The following is a 23,322-nucleotide window of genomic DNA, read 5'->3' as shown; positions in this document are numbered from 1 at the left end:
CCTTTAATCTTTCTGAGTTTCCTTTTCCTTGTCTATAAAACAGGAATTATAATTGCTACCTCCAAAGAATGTTGTGGGAATTGAATGAAATAAAGGATTTGAAAGCCCATGCACAATGCCTGGTATACAAGAGGCCAATGAGTGTTAGGTGTTAACTAATTCTGAATTCTAGGTGGTCCTTACCTTAATCTTAAATTCCTTTAATTTTCAAATCTCTTGCCACATATTTCTCTCTCCTGGCCTTCTGCCTTAACAAGTTAATGTCACTTTAATTGTGCCTCTTGGATGAACAGCTTTATTCATTCATTCACTCAGAAAGTATTTCCTGAGCACAAAGCCTGTACCCATTCCTTAGCCAGACACTGGAGAACACCTGGTAAACAGGGCCTCTGTGGTGCCTGCTCTCATGGAGCTTATCACCTACTTAATCCTTTGCTGCCTGCCTAATAGATGGTAGTCACATTGCTGGCTCAGCGTGGCTCCTGCACACACAGGAGTGGCAGTAACTGTGCTAACTACTGGCAGTCTAGTAACTCCACCTCAGCCTCTCCCACAGATCCCTCCACAGAGGGACACACGGGACCGAATGATTCAACCTCAGGGTTTAAAACCCAGACCTCAGAACACCGGCATCAGAATCGCTGGAGCATGACTTAAAAATGCAGATTTCTGGACTTCCTTCAAGGCAGATCCAAACCAAAATAGCTGGGAATGAGGCATGGGAATTTGCACTTTAAGTGAGAGTTTCTGGTAGTATGGTATGAAACTGGGGAGGGGGTGGTAGGGAAGACAAAGAGGGGAAAGGTGATGATTTTTCCTATAAAATTGGTAAAATGTTGGTACCATCTCCTATAAATATATAACTAAAAGGAAGCAAGGAAGATGAAATTTAAAATGCTAATGTGGACTTTAAGAGAGAAGCTTAGATCCCAGGTTCCAGCTTTTAGAAAAATCAGCTCCTCTTTGTGTTTGGTGTCACTGAGTGTCATAAGTTGAACCAAATCTTTTGATCCAGAAGCTATTCTCTTGGAGTAAACACTGGGGGTTGAGAAGCTGTGGGAACTCTTCAGTGCCCCACCTGGTGTATGAGAACAGCAATTTGTTAAATAGAACCTTGGGAGGTAAATGCAACGTTCAAAACAAATACTTGCTCCCAGGAAATACCTTATGCACCATGAGAATCTTCCTGGAATCACAGAATGTGAGCGACAAGGGGCTTTAGAGAACACCAAACCCAACATTCTCATTTTACAAAGAAGGAAACTAAATTCCTGGTGAGGCAAGTGACCTGCTCAGGGTCTTAGAGCAAGTCTGTATTAAAACTGAGACTAGAACCCAGGAGTCCTGGCTACCAGCCCAGGGCTCCACCCACTGCTCAGTTTTTTTAATGCCTGGTCATATTTCATATGTCCATCTTGAGCAAACTTTTCACTGCTGACTTAGTTACAAACACAGCAGGTTTCAAACTTCTTCAAAGGAAGGAGTGGACTGAGGAAGAAAAAATAAAAGTAATTACCTGATGGAAAGTCTGAGAACAAACAGCTCCAAAAAGGCTGATTCTATAAGTAATGTCTGATCTTCTTTGGGGAGATCAGTAAATCCGGGAATCTTTTCTGCCCAGCTTCTAGATACGTCAATGGAGGCTGTTAGAAGGTTGTAGAACTGTTGTACATGCTCGGCATCTGTGCCTGCAGTGGCCTGGTCAGTGGGACAGTACTAGAATGCAAACCACAGATAGCGGCGTTATCTCAATCCAACAGGGATAACAGCATCATTTGCAGCTTGGCTCTTCCAAGATTTTCAACACCTAAATCCTTACTTTTAGGTGCCACAGTTTATAAAACCTTTTTGCAATCACAGTCTCATCGGATTCTCACAATAGCCCTGTGACATAAATAGAGTGGATTCTGTTACCACTTAATAGTCAATGAAATTTGCTTAAGTCCCATTAAGTGCAGTGGTTTTCAATCCTGACTGCAATCATCTGGGGAGCTTTAAAAAAACACTCATGTCTGGGTCATATCCACAGAGATTCTAATTTAACTGGTCTGGGATCGGGACTGGCCATCAGGAATTTTAAAAGCTCCCCAGGTGATTCCAAAGGGCTGCTGTGCTGAGAACCGTTACCCCAGGGGGTTGTGTCTGCACCAGCCTCCAGGATCCACAGATTCCCTAAGGCACAGCTGTCTCCAAACAAGATGCTTAATTAACCCCTGGTTCTCAAACTGTGGCCCCGGTCCAGCAGCAACAGCAACACCTGGGAATGTGTTAGAAATGAAAATCTCCAGCTCTGCCCCAGACCTACAGAATCAGAAACTCTGAGGGTAGGCCCAAGAAACTGTTTTATCAAGATCTCCAGGTGAATTCTCATGCACAGTGAAGTTTGAGAATCACGGAATTGACCAATACGAGAAGATGGATGCTTGCTGCAGATGGATTCCTGAGAGATAAAACAAGGAAGCAGTCAGGAAGGAGTGTGTCCTTGGCAGGGCCCAGGCAGCTGTGTGCCATCAGACTCAGGGCTCGCGGCTACTAAAATTAATGAAAATTAAATACAATTTAAAATCCAGTTCTTCAGTCACGCTAGCCATATTTCAAGTGCTCAATAGTCACATGTGTTTAGAACATTTCCATCACGGCAGAACATCCTATTGGACATCATTGATCTAGAGGGCCCCAGGAGAAGAAAGGTACAAACAGGGATAAAGTCTTGACACGGCTTTTAGATATGCTGGTAGAGCCTGGGTTTTGCTTGAATCACTGGAGGAAAATCTTTCCTGCATCAGGCAGGAAGATTGATACAGCGAGATAATAATTAAGGGACAACCAACAACACAGAGACTTAGGAGATGTGCAAAAACATTCATGTAAATATGCACGTCATTGCCTTCATACGAACACAGCTGAGTGTGCTTTTGTGTCTCTCAAGTTGATCCTCAAAGGGCATGGATTTTAATCTTTACTTTACAGATGAGGAAACTGAGGCTCAAAGATGCTTGGAAAGGTTAATAGACTTTCCCAAGTTACATAACCAACAGTGATACAGCCAAGACTTAAACATGGCTCTGTGATTTCCAGTCCTACACCTCCTGGCTGTTAATAGGTCTGATGTTACTAGCTGGTGGCCTGTAGGATAGTTTTAAAAAGTATTTTGCTTTGCTTTAATTGGAGTTCTCCATGTATGTATTCATTTGGTCCCATATTTTGTCAACACAGTGACTGGCACATAATTGACGCTCAATAAACAGTTGTTGAATATTGTTCCATGAAAGAACAGTCAGGGGAGTGCCTAGGTTTGCAACAGTACTCTAACCTGGCTGGAGGACAAACAGCCAATAAGCAGCCAAGTGCTCACTGTAGAACTACACAGGTCTGAGGAAATGAGGCACTTGTCTTAATTGGGTCTTTTTTTTCCCTTTGTGTTTTCCCAAGAGGCATCATGAAATAAGAAAAGAAACATCAGACAAGGAGCCAAGCCACTTTGATCCTAGATTTGTCTAGGCTCCTAATTTGTGAAATAATGTAGCTCTGCTGCTATAGTTATCTGGGGTAAATTACTTCACTTTTCTGAGCCTCAGTTTTCTCCTCTGTAAAATGGGGATAATATCTTCCTTAACATTTTGTTGTGATGATTAAATGTGATAATACATGCAGAGGACCTGACGCACAGAACGTGTTTAACACATGACGATAGTGATGATACTGATAACAGTTTTGATACTTGGAGTTATCACTGTCCCTCAGCTTCCATATTTATAAAATGGGGGAAAGGGTTGAACCGGAAGGTTTCCAATTTTCAGCCCTGACTTTTTCTAGGATCCCATAATATCAGGTCCAGTTCAAATCCCTGGCTCCTCTGTTCCCAATAATCCACCCAGGGCCTGGATTCTGTGAAGCCCTGGATGTTCTGTGTTGTAATGGACCACGGAAGCAAAGGCCAGGAGAAGGAAGCAGTCATCCTTCCCACAGATATTCAAGGATGACAGCATGATACTGGTGTCACAGACACTCCCCACTACTTCCTTCCAGCACACATACTATTAACTGGAGGAGAGTGGAAAGAAAAAAGATTTTATTTTTAAACTTTCTCTTCTTATATGAATCTAATTCCATATGCTCTCCAGGGGCAGGATGAAATTCAGGGCAGCACCACCTTTAGAAAGTTGACAGCACTACATGTGAAACTCCCAGGTAATTCAGAGTTGAGGAAAGAATGTTGGATCAGGCAGTAGGTCATGGGGACCTCCTCCAGGCTCTGGCACTGACTTGCTGTGCAGCCCTAGACAAGGCACTTAACTTCTCTGGGTTTATTTCTGCCTCTGAAGTTGGAAGTGACTAGACTAGCTGATTCCTTCTGGCTCTTGCATTCAGCTATCTTTCTGTTACTGATTTCTAGTTTAATTCCTTTGTGGGATTGACGGCAGACACTGTATGATTTCTATTCTTTTAAATGTGTTAAGGTGTGCTTTATGGCCCAGACCATCATCTATCCTGGTGAATGTTCCATGTGATGGCTCTTGCATTTGATGATTCTAAATGTTGCTAATCACACCAGGTATGACGGTATTACCTGGAATTTGATACTGATTCAGCATTATTGTTTTAAAATAGTGTGTTAAATGGAGAAAAAAAGACTAAAGAATGTCAGGGAATGGGACCTAACAGCTCTCTCCTGCACTGAAGTCCCTGAAACCATGGCTCACAACTCAATAATCTCCCTGCTTCCAATATTTGCTCAGAATCCTCCGGAGCACTTAGCTTTCCCCCGGGGTCCTCTGCAGGCCTCCACCCCTGCTGGGCTCACATTTCATGCATCCTGCACACAGGGAAATGCAGTTGCTGCCTGTGTGTGCGGTTTTCTCTGATAGAGTCCAGCAGGGAGGAAAGCCAGCGGGCCCCGTGTGCCAGACTCCAGCCAGACCCTCTGAGCTTCACCTGCAGTGATTCTGGTTCACGTTTCAGAATTCTGGAGCCAAACTGGATTCAGCCTGAGCCACCAGTAACTTGGGGGTGACTGGAGGGTCAGCATCAAGTGCTGGGGGGAAAAGACAAATCAAGTATCCCCTCTACTGAACATAAGATTTAAAGAAATGGAACAAAACGTTTTAGAGTCTTTCTCTGCCCGGACTAGCAGTTTATAAACACCTCGCTAAGGAATACTGGATGTAGAGTTGGAAGAACCAGACCCCCATCTCTGCTTCTGTGCTCCCCTACATCCCTCTGTCTCTGGGATAAGCAGCTTCGGGGTTCACCAAAGAAAAATCTAGAAATACTTGTTTATTGACTATTCTAATCAGACATAGGCCAAATAGAGAAAGACTTTAAAAATGAATCTTTTTTTTCCTATTTATGCTTTTTATTCCGGCCTATACGGATAATCAATAATCAGGTTTTACCACTAGTCAAAGACACAATATTGCATTTACTGATAGCTAACGTCTAATGCAGATTTCTCCGAAGCACTTAGGTTGAGAATCTAGAGCTGCAAAAAACAGTGAATACTATTTAAACTAAATTGAGTTGACACATTTCAAATGGCAATACTATGGCTATACAGGTCAGATTTCAGCCACAACCTAGGCCTAAAATAAGTTATTTGGGAATTACGTGAGACCCTTGGTGAACACCAGCCCTAAAATTTAGCAATGTGATGCTTTCATAGCAGAGTGGAATCTGCTATTTACTCTACCTCAGTGTCAGTCCTGGCTAAATATGTAAAATGTCCTAAGAACACTTTGTTTCCACTTAGAATGTTACTTTTCCCTGGGTCCTTATATTTCTTTATATTTTAGATGTTATCGTTCTATGAGCCAAACTATGTATACATATTCTTAGGTTCTTACACTTTAAAAAGTGACACTTTAAAAACTGGCAATGAATATATTTTATCCCAAATTTCTTCTTTTCTGATCTAATTGCCTCCCCTCTCTAAAAAACCAAACCAAAACCAAAAAACCCTCCTCTCTTCCCGTCAATGGCATCACTGCAGTTACATATTTGTTTACTTTCTGTCTCCTTCACTTGCCTGTAAGCTCCATGAGGGCAGGAGCTGCATCTTGTTCTAACGGGTCCACTGCTCTGGAAGAACTGTTAAATGAATCAATTACTTTCTGTTAAACTTATCTCTATTGCTTATTCCTTTTCAACCCCAAGAAAGTTGGGAAATAGGAGATACGAGGTAAAATTGAATTGTTCTTATTAAACCATATCGATCGTTCTCAAGGCTTAGTGTGCCAAAGAATCATCCAAGGTCCTCTTTAGAATACAGATTCCTGCCTGCCTTCCCCCGTCCCCCAATTCTGAGTCAGTGGGCCTGCGTGTGGCCCCGAGAATCTGCATTTTAAGCAAACACCCTGACTCCTTCTGATACATGCGGTCTGGGCACCACACTTTGGGAAATGCAGACCTGTACCCATAGGGGAATCAGAGGGTCAGGGAAGGAGAAGGCTGGAAGGGATCATGGCAGTGCATTTAGTCCAATCTCCTCGGCCTTCAGATGAGAAAACTGAGGCCTACAGCAGGGCAGAACTTGCCTGAAATCATCTAGTGAGTTGGTGGCAATTTGAGAGGGTCTTCTGAGTAGCTTCATGAAAGCACCCTCTTTGCAGAATCTTCATGATGTTTACTTTGTAGGTTTAACACGTGTCAACCATTTCTTAGGCCATCTTGTTAACATATTTAAATGCCACTTGCTGGTGCCTGGTTTTATCTGGGCAGTATCTCTTGTGTTTGGAGTCTGTTACTATACTAAGTGACACCCATTACCAGAAAACATCCTAGTTTGCTGGAAAATACTTGAAATGACCAACTAATGAGGATGTGAAGTGCATTTTCTCATTAGTAATTATGCAGGCTCTGAAGACAAGCCCAGTATCTATATATACTTGTAATGCTAAATTAAAAGCAACTGTGGGGTACAGAATAGCAACATTTTGAGGAGAAACAAATCAAATGTGACATGTTTTGACTGCACTGATATACAATGATCTGAGCTCACTTTTGAAGGAGAGAAGTTTGGCCCAAAGGAGAAGAAAAGTTCCCAGAGCCAGGAACGCTTCACAGAGCGAAGAGCTCTCTTTCTGGCCTTGAAAACCCCCTTCCCTCTGTGACTTGGAACAACTCCTCCACCTCCCTTTCCCACAAATGAGGAAAATGCTCACTTACTACCTTAAAGCCACATAGGCAGGTACAAGATTAGAACATACCTGCCCGGCAAACATTTTCTCATTTCTCTGATTCACTGGGGGAAGGTAGCATCTTTAATAAACTGTTTTGGTCAAGCCAACTGTCTGACTCAAAACTGACAGGGCATATTCTTATTTAAAATGTAAAATTATATATACCACTATGATATAGATTAGGCAGGAATAAATGAAGAAGAGACTTTCATTTTTCACTTTATTCACTTCTAAATGGTCTGCCTTTTATAAATTACTCTTATTGTAATTTTTAAAATCTAATAAAGCTTCTATTAAAAAAAAAACTAGTATATTGCCATTAAACAGAAGTGGCAGTATGGTGAAAGAGAAACATATTACTTTGAGTGATGAGATTTGGGTCTAACCCTAGCTCTGCCACTGACCTTAGGCAAGCCACTTAGCCTTTTTAAGCCTTTATTTAGTCTTCTGAAATATGGGTTTTGGATTAGATGACCTCAAGATCACCTCCAGTTCTATGAATTAATAAATAAAAAACTTTAAGGAGAAGGTAATATGAAAATTGAATTTCAATGAATGACATTAAAAAAATGACTGAAACCATAAATTGTACCACATAAACTGGGTTTAAGTGAAATTATGTAAGAATGTATGTGATGGTGCCTGGCTCAAAGTAGGCATTCAATAAATTCATTTTGCTTCATTCATTTTATGCTAATTTTTTTTTAAAAGAGAATGAAGCAAATTCAATCTTGTGAAGTAACAAGTTGTTTAACAACACATATTCTTACATGTATATGTATATATATTCACTTGCATTTAGGGACAGTAAGGTAAACCCTAGAATCATAAAATCTTAGCGTTGGAAGGAAATTAGTATCAGCCAAAATAACCTCTCTCCTGTGAGGAACCCTGTTATGTGTTGTCCTTACATAAGGACAACTTGTGTTGATGAACTCACGCTTCCACAGCAGCTCTTATAGCCAGGAAAGTTCTTCCTTGCCCTCAGAGTGAGCTGGAAGGGCCCCCTCCTTCACCCTCTAGTTCTGCCCTTGGGAGCAACAGTCCTCTTGGCGACAGGGCCAAAGTGTGACCTAATCCTGCCAAATCTTCTCCCTTTCTGTCTACGTATTTCCATTTCCTTCAACCATCCCTTTCGAGTTTCCAGAAACAGTGTATCCACATACATACACTGGATCCTCTTAAATCCCAGCTTGGAACTGAACTCCATCCTTGAAGTGTGCACTGACAGGACAGAGTCCGTGGGACACCATCAACTTGGTTCTAGCCCCATGCTTCTACTACTGAGGTCTAAGCTAATTTAGCATCCCTCCCTTCCACTGCACACTTTGTTGGTTCTTACTGAATGTGTATGGAATAAACTCCTGAGATCTTCTTAACATGAACCACTGACAGGCCAAGGCTCTCCCATTTTAAAAAATTCTAAATGCTGAGCTTCACACTTATTTTTGTGACCTTTCTTCACGATGGTTTCAGCCCATCCTGTTCCAGCTTGTCGAAATCACTCTGAATGTTGACACTGACATCCATCATATTAGCGATCCCTCCCAGCTTTCTGTCATCTGCAAATGTGATCAGCATGCCTTCTCTGCCTTCATCCAAGTTTTTGATGAAAACTCACTGTATTTTATTAAAAGAGACTTTTAATTTAATTGATTTGGGTCCAATTTTTGATAATTTTGTAAAGCTATCTAAAAGCAGGAGAATCCAAGCTATGAGGTTCAACCCAATTCCAAAACAATGCAATTAAAATAAATACGCTTTACAAAATTGAGCCAGGCCCCAAAGGTAGTATCAGTGTGACCCAGACTCTGGCATGGTCAATCTGTTATTTTGGGCAAAGCTAACAATTAAATTGGATAAATGTTTGTTGATGAGGATGATGACTCTAGTCTAACACCCTGAATGGTGCAGAAGCAAGCAAACACAGTGGATTGATTTTTCAGTGTGAGGCAGTTCCCAGCTGGGACAACTCAAAGTACAGGGTAGGGTTTGCCTCTGAATAACTAATTAGGCCATGTAGACCAATAATTGGATAATTTGGGTCCCCCCCAACCCACCAAATCACTTTGTGGACTAAACCTCTGGACTGGCCATCAATAGTGATTTCAAATGCCCCAGAACAATGTCAGATTGTGTGCTGTAGCCTCAGTGAAGGCAGTGCCAAGAAGCTTCATTAATTCAGATGAATTGCGTAAGGGAAGGCCAGAGTTGGCTCATGGAAAAGTTTTTATTCCCAAATGCTTTTCTATCACCCACTCTCACTGAAACCAGAGATGCAACGAATTATGGTTTTAAGAGCACAGACTTTGGGGGCCAAATTGGGCCCACTTGGCTTCTAATTCTATCTCTGATACCTATTACTATGTGACCTTGGGCAAGTCAGTCCTTTAGCCTTTCTCAGTTTTAATCTCATCTATGAGAGATCATAACACTTACCTTAGTGGTTTTGCTACATAGCACCTGACATGTGTAGTGTTTATACTCATTAGAACGTTCAACAAAGGATAGAATAAGAAGTTTTGGTCAAGGAGATAACATACAGGGCACTGTGCTAAACCTTTGACAAGTATCATCTTATTTAAACTTCCCAGAAACAACCCTGGGAAGTAGATATTATTACTATTACTCCATAACACAGATGAGGAAACTGACACATTAAAAGATTTAATCAGTTGCTCAAGATCACCCAACTAGTACATGATGGTGTTGGGATTTTAATCAAGGCCTGCATGGTTCCAAAACCTAAGCCCTTAATCACTGCATTATTCTGTTAGACTATTATTTGAGACTTGACTTCAGTCAAGAGATGCTACTTGTAATCAGAGTAAGAGTCCTCAACCTTTGATTCTAAGGGTCTACCATGCTTCTCTTATGAAGTCTTGTGCTCAAGTGTGGAGAGGAGGCTTCACAACCTACAGTGAGGGAGGGGATGAGGGAAGGAAGATCACAGCAGATACACAAATCACCCCTTCACTTTTGTCAACATTGCAGCCTAAAAGGAGGGCATATGGCAGACACTTTCACACTCTTGGCCAGCCCTTCAACCAGAAGTTTGAAATACTGATTGGACCTGGAGAGGGCAATCTGGTAGCTGCTGCCAAGCCAAATCAACCAACTGGGGATCCCTGGACTGGTATCTCTCTTATCTGTGCGTAAACTGTGTTTCTAAGTTTTCTTGTCTTACGGTGGGATTAACCATTCGTACAGTTCATGTTTCTTTCAATGGTTAGATGAGACAAAGTACCACAATGCCTAGCATGTAGAAATTGCTCAATGATTGAGATCTTTTTCCTTTCTTTTCTTCTTTGGTGAGACCCTGTCTTACTAGAAGTCTGCTTTTCTAAGTCTCTTTTAAAACTGCCTTCCAGTAATGTTTATACCTTTGCTCAGAAAATCCTTTCTCATCATTCTTCTTTGTGTTATCCAAATTTCTGGGAATTTGCAGGGCTCAAACTGATGATATTTTACTATATCCCATATGAAATAAAAGTGTTAATATATTTTGGTTGGCTTAAATAACAACACTGGTAATCATTTACAGTTTTCAAATGTTTTCTCAACCGTCATTCCTGTGTGACTGATGTTCAAAACACCCCTCTGAGGTTAACTATTGTAATCATCTCCACTGTAAGGATGAGAAAGCCAACAGCAAGAGCCAGGTGACCCAGGCAGGAAGCAGCAGAGGTAGCATTCCATCCCAGTCCTCCTGACACCTCCCGATGTCAAGGCCAGAGTTTGCTCCTCTCCATCAATGGTTTAATCCCTCAGTATAAGCAGTAGGTCAGTCAATGCCGGTGCAATTGGGTAAACTGTTTAAGGATAACTTGAAGCTTACCCAGATGGTTTGGTCACAATATGGAAAAAAAAAAAGTAGTCACTTTGTCTAAAGCATGAAAGAAATGTACAAATTGTAATTCACCTGTGCAGATTTTCATTGGCACAACCATCAGGAATCCTGCAACAATGGGTATGACAGGTGCAGCACGGTCAGGGTCATTTGTTAAGGCATTTAGAGATTCAATAAGGCAAAAATTATTTGGTGCAATGGATGCACTGGAATTGCTAAGTGAAGTGAAAAGTAGAGAAAAGGTATGAAAACGGTTGAGCACAGTGCCAGGCACGAAGCCATTCAATCCACTCTTATTACTATTATCATGAATAGAGACCCTGATCATTCATTCAAGAGCAAGACATCATAAAACTTACTCTGGAATAATCGAGATCTCTGGGCGTTGAGTCTGTTAAAGCTCGGACGAGGGCGTTCATCATACAGATTGGAGGAGAAGGTGGAGAGGGCTGAGAGGCTTCCTGCTGTAATGGGCTCTTTGGTTTGGAAGGCAGCCGACCTCTCCTCCCTTTCAGACTATCTGTACGCACGACTGATACCGAGAGAAACAAAGAAAAAATGTCTTCAAAGATATCCATCAACAGCCATAAATCACAAAAAGGAATCAAAACACTTTACAGTTGAGCAAATCATTAATGAGACCAACCATTTAAAAGGGGCAATAAGTTTGGAGTAATATCCACACAACGATTTAATGAGAGTTGAAACAAGCAGCATAAAAGCCACCCCATACTTACATTTGGTAATGAATTAGCCCTAAAAGTCTCCTTCTCAAATAGAACAAAGATGTATGTACACAAGCTCTCTATTGATTTTGAGAAATTAGAATAAGTAGACCTCAGCTATTTTTGAACGTAAATATACACCATAAAAATAAAATGTTGAAAAGAAAGGGAAACTAGGAAACTTCACCATTCTAATGTAAATATTAACTTTTTCAGTGATATCTGAGAATATTTATAAGCAAGCTGGACAAAAAGCATTATATCCATACCTTCTTTAACCATTCCGACACCGAGACACTTCTGAAATCGACAGTACTGACATCGGTTTCGACGTCTCTTGTCTACAGGGCAGTTTTTATTTGCCAGGCAAACATATTTTGCATTTTTCTGCACCGTTCTCTGAGGAAATACAATACAGAGATAGTCAACTAATAGTTTCTGGAAAGAGGTAGGACCTGACAAGATGTATTTTAATTACAATGTGAAAAGCGACAGTGCAATTCGTATAATTAGATAAATTTAATTTCCTAACACGCTAGCCTGCAGGAAAAACAATTTTATTAGTGTTAGCTGCTGACAATGAAAATCATCTCGGATTGTTCTGAAGCAAGTCTCAGGAGACACCCAAGTCTGAATGATAAAATCATATCTGAAATTACCAGGTCAACATATCATACCTTGGAGGATTAGATTCACTTTTAATATCCCTTTGGGAACAATTTTCTACTTGTTCCACTCCCCTGATTATTGCTGACCTTATTAAAATAAAATCAAAATTATCTGGGATGTACTTTGCTGGATATCACTATTGTAAGTCAAATATCACAGAAACTGGCTTTGTTCCCCAATAGAGATGAAATCATAAAAAGCAAAAACGAGGACTTGTCTAGTTATAACATATAGGAAATAATGTTTTAACGCAAAAAAAAATCACTTAATCAGCTTGTGTAGTGTATTTTATTTTTAAAAGAATGGTAAACTGTCCATTTCTCATTTTTGAAAGCAAAATCGTAAAACGGGATACTAAAAACCGCTATCACATCCAAGAAAGAAAAAAAAAAAAACCAACCAAACAAAAAGAATGAGATAAAAGAAGGAATATGAGAGCCATATATTTTCAATGAAAATTCCCATTAATTGGTTATTTCATAAATGAATATTGACACAGACATCAAAACAGCCATACTGTAAAAGATGTATCATAAAACTTGGGCCTGGGTATAAAATAATGTTGTATTCTTCAGAATCATGTATAATTTAAAAATGAAACATGAAGAAATAATAAAGGATATTTTATGCTCCAAATATAAGAGAATGCTTGATTTTTTTAAAAAAATTAAAAACATTTGTGCAAATGGATGTGTATTTACCACTCATTCAGAAATTACCTGAATATATTCAACTCCAAATAGAGCAGAAAGTTGGAATTTATTTGGTAAGCCTGGGCTGCATAAAAAAAAAGAAATCCAGGTAATTTGGGATTGGTGATCTATTTTGTGTCTAAAATTCTAAATAGATTTACTTTCTTTTTTAATTTTCAGCAATTCTCAACCCCCTTGTATCAGTTTTCACTCTATCACCTTTTTTTTTATCACCTTTTAATTTCATTTTAAGAGATCATTTCTAAACTGCTTATATAAAATTTAAAGCCAGATACATTTTCCCTGCTTTAGCAGGTGATTTTAGTTTAAAATGCAAAATTTCCAAAACACAAACATACTTCTGAGGTTTCCACCATTTAAATGCTTTTTTTTTTTTTAATTTAAATTTATTTATTTATTTATTTATGGCTGTGTTGGGTCCTCATTTCTGTGCGAGGGCCCTCTCCAGTTGTGGCAAGCGGGGGCCACTCTTCACCGCGGCGCGTGGGCCCCTCACCATTGCGGCCCCTCCCGTTGCGGAGCACAGGCTCCAGACGCGCAGGCCCAGCAGTTGTGGCTCACGGGCCCAGCCGCTCCGCGGCATGTGGGATCCTCCCAGACCAGGGCCCGAACCCGCGTCCCCCGCATTAGCAGGCAGACTCCCAACCACTGCGCCACCAGGGAAGCCCCTCCACCATTTAAATTCGCAGCAGTTTGTAAGGGTAGGAAACTTGTGTTTCCTAAATGAAGCTCTCTTTCATTGAACATGAAGTAATTTAAAAAACTCTACTTCTTGCCATCGTCCTCAAGGATATCCCAGTTTCAGTGCTGGTGGCATTTTGCTTCAGGTATACGTTTTCCCAATAACCTCAAACCTTCCCCACATTTGTGTATGCCTGCACAATAGTTTAAGGACAGGGAGAGATCGTTATGGTTCAATCACTGAATTCCCATCATTAACTGCACTTCATGTCACATTTTTAAAGAATTCAATTTAATGGTAGAAAGCCACTGGGTAAAACCTGCTCCCGTTCCCTTAATTAACGGATCTGTGGGGTGGTTCTCCCTTATCCTACCCCTACCCTTTCAAGTATAGATTTGTTTTCAAGATATTGCTACAGAAAAAGGATGCTGTTGGGGAACACTTAATTGACATTTCTAGACGAGGAATGTATCACCACTCCTGTATTTTGGTCAATTCAGGGGTGATTATATTTGTGGATTACTTGTACTTCTCTCGTTTTTCTTTCTTTTCCGCCTTTCAGCTGCCCATTTCACTGCCTTTCAGCATTTCCGCTGAAATGCTGTAAAAAGCAAATCTGCTAAAGGAATGCAGTTACTTGAAAGTAAAGCTTGTGTAGTTAAGACAGAAAAAAACGGCTAAACCGACGGTTCTACATTTAAAACATCATAATCCTGCATACCTCCTGTATGGCATTTAACATACTGCAAAATCTTTCCACAAGCATTTTCTCATTTATCTGCAGAAGTTAATCACATGATTCCTAGCTCCAGATCAAAAATAACTGTTGCTTGTTGGTATGTATACCAATGCACACATGTGCATTTTTTAATAAATGTCTGTATTTTCATTTATAATGAACTATTCTTTTATGGCCCTTTAAAGCTTATAAAGTGCTTTCATAAATGTTTTCTCTCATTTAATACTCACAGCCTTTCTCTGAAATTTATTCACCTGATAGGGGAACTGAGGCCTGGAAGGAAGTGTCATGCCCAACATCATAAAATTGGTAGGTGACAGATCAAGGACTCCTATTTTAGTGTTCTGACTCCAATTCCAGGATGCTCCCAGATACATCCTATTGGCCTCCCAAATCCTCATTATCCAATCAGCATCCAGCTTCTCCTCTCCCTCCACCCTGCCCAACACTGAAGGCTAGGAAGTGATTATTGAGCATTCGGGGGTTTGCAAATGCCTGACATAAGAGCCAGGGGAGTGAGGAGTGAGGAGCGTGGCACAGAATTAAGTGTCTGAAGAATTCTGGGAGTCAGTAGCAAAAGTAGAGCTGCAAGAGAACAAGGCCTGTTCCCCCTGAGTGGTGAGAAGAGCACTGAACTCAAGAGTCAGGAGAAACCAGCTGGAACTGTCCCCATGTGCAACTAAATCACCTCTCTAGACTTCAGTATCCTCCTGGGCAAAATAAGGGGGAGGCTGAAGACCCTCCCACTATAAAATTCTCCTTTGGGTCTCTGAGATAATGAAGAGTGTCCCCACTCTGTGTGGTACACTCAGAAGTGGAGTGGAATGATGAGACCCCAGCTGCTATCTTCTACAGAGCAAGCTGCCCCAAACTGCATCCACCAGCTGCCCCTGTCTATTCTGCAGCTGCAGAGCTATGAAGAGGGCAGGCACGTTGAGGTCATGCAAACATGAGTTTGCATCCTGCCTCCATCTCACTCTCTGAGTGTGTGTCCAGGGGCAGTTAACCTCCCTGAGCCTCCATTTCCTCATCTATGAAACAAGGATAATTAAACATTCAAGACGCAGTTAGTAAAAATAGCTAGTGGGTGACCAAAATTCAATGTCAGTTCTGTTTGAGTCTAGAGTCCTAGCTCTTACTAGGAGGATTAAATGAGATACAAATACCCAGGGCCTGGCACACAGACTCTATTCCCTCAGATATACTGGATGGACAGAATAGGAACACAGTGAGGTGTTTGCATTTTGAGGTCACAGATCCCTTTGCGAATCTGCTGAAAGCTCTCTCCATAAAAATGAGCAGGAAGTAACGCCAAGTCAGGAAGTTCACAGCCCCCTCAAGCCCGTCTGGGCCTCCTGTAATGGACGTCAAGTTAAAAAACCCTGAGAAAGTGGGTGTGAGGGTGCTAGGAAAGGCTACTGAAATGCACAGTATAACCATTACACCTCTCAAACCGGGAAGGGCCCGCTTAGACGCTCACTCGAGCGGGTGTCTGAGGAAGCTGGCTGCGGAGGGGAGAGGGAGCCGGAAGAGGCGAGCGCTCACCTTGAAGAAGCCCTTGCAGCCCTCGCAGGTGCGCACACCGTAGTGCTGGCAGGCGGCGTTGTCCCCGCACACGGCGCACGTGCCCTCGCCCGACGCCGAGCTCCTGTTGGGCGGTGACGGCAGGCTGGGGCTCTCGCCCAGCAGGTTGGATGCGGTGGGGGAGGCCGTGAGGCCGAGTGGCGGGAAGGCCAGCGCGGCCGCCCTCTTGGCCAGCGGCAGCCCATACGGGTGGCCCTCGAGCGCGGCTGCCTGGCTGCCTGCGGCGGCGGCGGCGGCGGCGGCGGCGGCTCCCAGCGGCAGGCTTAGCGCGGCGGCGGCCGTCGGGTCGTAGCCGAGGTGGTGGCCGCCTGCGGGGCTGGGCGCGGGCGGGTGCGGCGGCGAGGGCTTGAAGGGGAAGAGCGGGAAGCGCGCGCCTGCCACCGTGGGCACCGCCTTCATCGGCTGGTCGAGCAACGGGCCGGGTGCGATGCAGCCCTGTGCCGAGGACAGCGTGTCGTCCCACATCGCCCCCGCCTGCTGGGGGAAGCCCGGCGTGGTGGGGGTGGACGGCGGAGACTGCTTAAAGTACATGGAGGTGCTGGGCAGCACCTCGTCCTCCGGGCCGGAGGGGGGCGGAATGGATGGCTGCTGCTGGTGATGGTGGTGGTGGTGGTGGTCATGGTGGTGATGGTGGTAGCCGTGCGCGCGGCCCTCCTCCATCTTGATCAAAGGTCGGGTCCCCGACGGCTGCATTTGGTACAGGCAGGAGGGCTTGAGTTCGTAGTTGCTCGAGTAGCCCTCCATGAAGGTACTGAAGCTGGGCAGGGACGTGGTAGCCGTGGCCGTGATCTCGGTGCTGCCGAGGTCCATGGTCAGCTTGGAGTAGTCAGGATTCATGATCTCCGTGGTGTATTCCGAGCCATATGTCTGTGCTGCATAACTGGAACCTGGCGGTGAAGGGCTATACTGGGCTTGCACGCAGGGCATACCTGCAAGGGAGAGGAAAAAGGTCTCTCAGAAGCAAGTCGGCACTCTTCCTAGCTAATAGGTAGCAATGGACTTGTCACTCTCTAATATGGGAAATAGAGAGGAAGTGACATTCTTTCCACCTTCTAGTAGCATAGACTTAGAGTCCTTCCTTCCCTCCTTCCTTCCTTCCTTCCTTCCTCCCTCCCTCCCTCCCTTCCTTCCTCCCTTCCTTCCTTCCTTCTTCCCCTGGGAAGAAAGTTGAATCCCTGACAAACTGCCGAAGGGGCCACAGGTTGCCAAAACCCAGCCTCCTGAGGACTTCTGTGCCCACCTTCCCTCCCTTGCCCTGTCCTCCACTGTATCTGTGAATTTTGATGTCTTCCCTCATAAGTCGTGTTTTTAAAAGTGGTTTTGAGCCCTAGAGATTAAATGAAGTGACCTCAGCCACAAATTGGGAGGACAAGAAGAAATCCAGTGAAGGCCGTGTTGGTTTCTTTTGGGTGAAAGAGACCACTGGTCCCCCAAGTCACACGCTTTGATTTGTAAACCTATGAGTTAGTAAAAGAAAAAAAAAAAAAAAAAAAGGTGTCCTACATGGGACTTACTGGCCCAGTGACATTCTAACATTTTATGAGTGCCAACTGAGGCTACCCACACACATTGTGGTTGCTTTCTCCCACCCTCTCCCTACTCCTCCAAGCAGGGCTAGCAGCCTGCTCAAACTGGACCCCTGTTGATGATTTCAGCCAGCTAGGTGGTGAGGTAGGAACGTAGGCCCAGGAAATGGACTCGGGGGAGTTTGTACCATCTGCAAAGAAAAAGATCAGCAGCTGCAACAAAACACCCACCAAACCTGCTCTCTGCCATATATGCTATATATGTGTGTGTGTGTGTGTGTGTGTGTGTGTGTGTGTGTATTTCTCCCCCATTCTAAGAAATAAAATATATCAGTGGCTGCTTTATAACAATAGTTTACAGTCGTCCTAATAGGTTAGTTATCTACATATTTTCTTATGACAGAAGAATTAGCACCCCTAGAAAAGAAAGCAGTTTCTTAATAGGTTTAGTTTCTTTCAGCCCCCAAAGCAATGATATCTGGAGTGCTTACTATTGTTCAGAGAGGTTGAACTGGATGAGAAAGCCCTGAGAAATATTGGATCTAGTGGATAATTTATCTAATTATTTCCCTTTCTTTATGGCTAAATATAAATAGTAAACTGGGCAGTTTCTGGTGGTTGGTTTTTCTGAGCCAAAGGAAAACCACGTGCTTAACGTGTCTTTGGAGTCTATGGGGTAAAAGTTGTGACTAACAGAAAAGTGAATACTTCACATTTCCTTTGACATCTTTCTCTTACCCACATTTCCAAATCTGATTGAGTCATACATGTATGGGATGAAATCTTGTAAAAAGGTGTTGAGGGCCTGGTGGAAGAAGCAGTGATGAGGAGAGGCCAGTTCAAGCCTTTATTTCCCGAGTGCCCTACAAACACTCATTAGTTTGAAGTTAAAAGAGCACTTATCCTGCTGTCCAGTTGTTGGGATGAAATGAAAGGCTAGTCATTTAAAAGAAAGAACACTGCTTGATGTTTCATTTGTTCTCCTCCCTTGGATTTCTCCATGAGTCTTTTCTATCATTCTTCTTTGCCAATCCCTACCTATTGCTCTTCTTTGTGTCTTTCTGAGGTTTCCAGATAGAAGATGAGCTTGCTGGGACTGAGTTCTATTTATCTGCATCTCTTTGGCCAGGCACCTGGTATCCCTTTACCAAATGCATAAAGAGGTATTACAAGCCAAACCTGCAATCCTTTCTTTTGCCCAAATCAAATTTACTCCTTGGTTTTCAGCTCAAATGCTTTCTCTCTTTCCCTTTGAGCTTCAATAATCCAAATGTCTGCACCCAAATGATTTGCGTTTTATACAAACAAAAATGCTTTGCATTGTTCGAAATGATCCCATAACTTAAATGCATTAGCATTAAAAGTAGAGCAAATATGAAGACATTAAAATGTATAAAAGATCGAAATCTGTTGGTGTATTTGCATTTTTCTCAGGAAAAATATCTTTGAGCAATACGATTAATTTAATCTGGCTGCTCCACTAGGTAGCAACAGGGTGTGGTATCCAGAGGAGATTCGTGCAAGGAAGCCACCTGTGCCGTGAAATTCTCGGCCAGCAGTCACTCGCTGTCCTGGCGCTGGGCAAGTCGACCAGCCTGCTTGCTGGGTATGTGGCTCCCCCACCCACATATCCCAGCCCGGGAGGAATAAGGGGTCGTGCCTTCAGACCTACCTGGAGGATATCTTGCGCGCTGAATGGTGGGGCTGGGGGTCTCTCCAGCGGAGGCTGAGAGTGGAGGAGGCGAGGACGTCCGGCAGGGCGAAGCGGCGGAGGTGCTGCCCGGCTCCGCTGAGGGTCCAGTCTCAGGGCTGGGGCTTGCCGGGCTGCGCTCTTCCGCAGTGGGCTCTGCGGGCACCAGGAGAGAGGACAAAGGTCACAGTGAGACCACGCTGGGTCACCGCGGCCTGGACTGGGCGTACGGCGGTGAGGGTTGAAGAGATCTCTAGAAATGCATTAATTACAAAAGAATTAGAAGGGTAAGAAAGCGGTGCTTAAGGTGACCGGAGTCCCCGGGCAGCAAGCATCACAGCGCCTTGGGGGAGCCGAGGAAAGGCTGTCCGCACTCACCGCGGTTTTGTGGTTGCCGAACCGAGGCTAAAAAAACGCGCAGCCAGTCGTCGCCCAGAAATTAATCTATCTGCCCCCACAATTGGTTCCAAGCTAACGATGTCATGAAAACCGAAGAATGGAGAACACTTGAGGAAGGAGTTCCGCCCGAATCGGAGTCTGTGAGTGTGCACGAGCGGAAAATATTTTCCAACTTCACCCGCCCCCACCCCTCAAATACAAATTTTACACGTTGCATAGGAAAGGCACAGGGTCCGGAACGAATGCATGAATGCCCCGAGGAATTAAGAAAGTCTGCGCCTTTCATTCTAAATGCGAATGGAGCTTCGCCTCTATTAGCCGCGAGTTTCGGGGGCCAGGGGTCAAGCAAACAAAAGGACACAGTGGAAATAGGCCGGCGCTGGAAACGAGGCACAAGGCGGTTGGCGTTTGCGGCTGGTGGTGAGAGGGGAGGGAGGCCCCCTGCGCCCAGCGGGCGGTATCCCAGAGGGTGGGCGACTTCGAGGCTCGGGGCCATCCGGCGACCCGGAGGGGGGCACATTCCGGAGGGCGCCGAGAGCGGCTCTGGGGCGAGCGTCTCTGCGCAAAGCCTTAGCGAAACTTTGTAGCTAGAAGCGCATTTCGGCAGGCCTCGGGTAAGGATCCCACGGCCCCAAACTCCGGCCTATAGCGCCCCCTTTGCCCGGACCCACTCGCAGCTTAAGGGATGGGAACGGGGACTCGGAAAAAAAAAAACCCAAACTACCAAAATTCCAAAAACCTCGGGGGTGCGCGGGCCGCGGGTGTCGGATAAGTTTCGTCTCCCGCCGCCCCTGCTCCCCGGGCTTGCCTGAAAGGAAAGAGGTTATCGGAGCCCCCAGATCCGGGGAGCCCTCGACGGCCAGGAAATGGGGGATTCCCTTGCCATCCCCAACCCCAGCCCCAGCTGATACTACAGAAAGCCTGCGCTCGCCCTAGCGCAGGCAAGGGCGGATCTTCCCACGGCTGTAGCTTGCGCTTCCCGTCACTCCCGCATCTTCAGTGGGAGTCTCTGGCAACCTCCCACCACCATCTCCAGGTGCCCGCATTCCCGCCCTTCTCCGCGGCCTTTCAAGCGGAGTCTTTCTCCAAGGATAGGCCTCTGACTGGGGTGGTCGAGGGTAGCGTCTCCCCAAGGAAGGGGCTCCTCTCGAGCGCCCGGCGTTCGCGGGGAAGAGCCACACCGCACTTCCTACAGCCGAGCCGAGCGCCCCTCGGCTCTCTCCCCCCACCCTTACCCCCCCGCCCCGAAAAGACCGGTTACCTAGGCGAAGCCTCAGCGCCTGGAAACACGTTGCTCCGCTCCCGCTCGCGGCCGCCGCGGCCGGGAGCACGGAGCCTCGGGGTTGTAAATTAGGAAGAAATAACTACCTCTGTCAAAGCCCCTTTCTTTCTCGTGGGCCGACGAAAGGAACACCCCCGTGTTCCCCTCCCCGTGGTGAAGTGTGTGAAGGAAACCGTGAAACGCACCATTGTGACCGGGGCTCCTCCACGGAGTTTCCAACCCTGGGGAGCGGGGGCGGAGGTTGGGCGGGGGCAGGAGGAGTGGAGAAGAGACCGACAGAAAGGGAAAGACAGAGATTCTCAGAAAGACAGAGGGAGAGGAGACAAACCGCGGGGGAGAATTTCTGCGAGCGCACGGTCCCAGGGAAGCGGGGGTGGGGGTGGGGGGTTGGGGGGTTCGGGAGGAGGGAGCGGGTGTGGAGGCTGCTGTGGCCTAAGGGGTCTTTGATATTCACATTACGAGCGTCTTGCTCGGATAAGAGAACTCGAATAAACTCAAACTTCATTCATTGTGCTCAGCAGCCGCGTTAGCCAGCTGTTCCTTTCCCCAGCTCAGTTCTATAAAATATTTCTCCGTCGTGGGAAAAGAAGATTCAGGATTGGATTCGCGATGAAATGACTGAAGGGCGCCCTGTACCTCTCTCCTGGCACCCTAGGGCTCTGGGATAATAGCCCGAGATTTCTGATTACCCTACTCCTTGCAGCTCTTCCCTCTGGAGAATCCGTGGGCATAATAAATAAATGACAATCTCCAAGAACGGTCTTTGGAATGAAGGGACAAATGCTTTCTCCCTCACGACTGACCCAAGCTTCCAACAGGTTCTAGAGGTGCCTTTGGAAGTCAGCCTCCGCAGGCTGCGCCCGCTTGACCGCTCTCCTCTCACCACCGAGAACTTTCATTTCTATGAAGAGTAAAACACTACGAGCAACTTCTCCAAAAGCGCGAGTTCTGTCAGTTAAGAGTAAAACACGCCTCTCGCATACCGACTCAAGGCCCGGAGGAGAGGGACACCGTTCCCACGCGTGTCGGGGCACTGGGGTCGGCAATTACACCCGATTACCTCCGAAGGGAAAAGTGTAAACGGGCAAGTCGGCGACTCCAGGCAGACGTGCCTGGTGGAGCCCCAGGCTCATTTCAATACAATAAGCCACATTCCTACAATTACGCCCTCTTTCCTGAGATCCTCGGAGCGCCGCTGCAAACTCCGGCCGCTGCTGACCAGGCCCCTTCCCTCCCAAGCTTCCTCCCAGTCAACCATCTCGGAGTCACCATTAGGCATATTAACTTGGACCCACCGGAGCCCCTATTTTCAATCCTAGTTAAAAGGCAGGAAAATTACTGCCGTTCATCACCGGAGCTGCAACTCCCTGCCGCTGCCGCCGCCGCCGCCTAGAGCATCATTACCATGACAACTAGAGCCGAAATACCCTGAATTACATCGCTGGAGCTGCTACTGCACAAATCCCGGTCCTCCTCTTTGTTAGAGGCTTTTCGCCTCTTTGGGTAGGGAGAGGAATCCCACAAGCTCCAGAGATCCCCGCAGGACCGCTACGGGGGAAAAGTTTCAGATCAGAACCCGCCGGCGACTCCGCGAGCAAAGCCGGAGCGAGGAGGCGAGGGGGGAAAACCCCACACTCAAAGTTGTCAATTTCAGAAGCTAAGCTTCCCAGCGCGCCAACTTTTTAGCAAGTCCCCCTATTAACTGAGCGAATCTCATACGTACTTGAGTGCTGTGGCGGTTCCGTCTTTAGAGCGAGTTTCTAGAAAGCTGCCCCGAAATCTGCACTGGGGGCGGCGGGGGGGGCGGGAGTCACAGTTGCTGTCCCGGAAGGGCTGCGGTGTAGAAGTCCAGCGGCTCCCAGAGGCAGTGAGCTGCTGGCAGGGGATGCTGCGATCCCGACTCATGGGAGAGCGCCGCCGAGGGGTTCCGCGGGCGTCCTGGCTCGGGCCGCGACCAGGGGGTAGGATGCCGCTTCTGTTCCCACCTCCACAGCCACCGCCGGCGCTGTCAGCGTTGCAAAGTGAGACCGGGAGGGGCGTCCGCCTGTCGCGCAGCGCTGCACCCGCGAGGGCGCAGGGCGAGAGGGGTGTGAGCGCGCGGGAGAGAGTGGAGTGTGTGTGAGGAGCGTGTGTGCGCGCGTGTGTCTGTGTGTGCGAGTGAGGGAGCGGGTGTGAGCTTGTCTGTGTGTGGGGAGCGGAGGAGGAGCAGGAGCTGGAGGGGTGGGGGGCGGGAGGCAGGAGACTCCGCTCTCCCGGCTGCGCGTTCGCTCTCTCTCTCGGCACGT

At 45.7% G+C, this 23,322-nt stretch overlaps 1 protein-coding gene across 2 annotated transcripts in view; it reads right to left on the bottom strand.

Moving 5' to 3' along the window:
- The window catches only part of NR4A3 (nuclear receptor subfamily 4 group A member 3), a 40,200-nt gene extending 16,878 nt beyond the window's left edge, over positions 1–23,322 (bottom strand). For both annotated transcript variants that reach the window (XR_014247881.1, XM_082403988.1), the window contains exons 1-6: positions 22,761–23,322; positions 19,339–19,512; positions 16,102–17,069; positions 12,023–12,152; positions 11,388–11,560; positions 1,517–1,716 (exon numbers count right to left, since the gene is read on the bottom strand). Coding sequence is in view for 1 of the 2 variants with exons in the window: in XM_082403988.1 (XP_082260114.1) it covers positions 1,517–1,716; positions 11,388–11,560; positions 12,023–12,152; positions 16,102–17,067 (1,469 nt within the window). In the remaining variant the exon portion in view is untranslated. The remainder of the gene's footprint in view (positions 1–1,516; positions 1,717–11,387; positions 11,561–12,022; positions 12,153–16,101; positions 17,070–19,338; positions 19,513–22,760) is intronic.

This window comes from Balaenoptera borealis, assembly GCF_965194805.1.
Source record: "Balaenoptera borealis genome assembly, chromosome: 8".
Taxonomy (NCBI): domain Eukaryota; kingdom Metazoa; phylum Chordata; class Mammalia; order Artiodactyla; family Balaenopteridae; genus Balaenoptera; species Balaenoptera borealis.
This window is presented reverse-complemented; position numbering and strand designations above follow the sequence as displayed.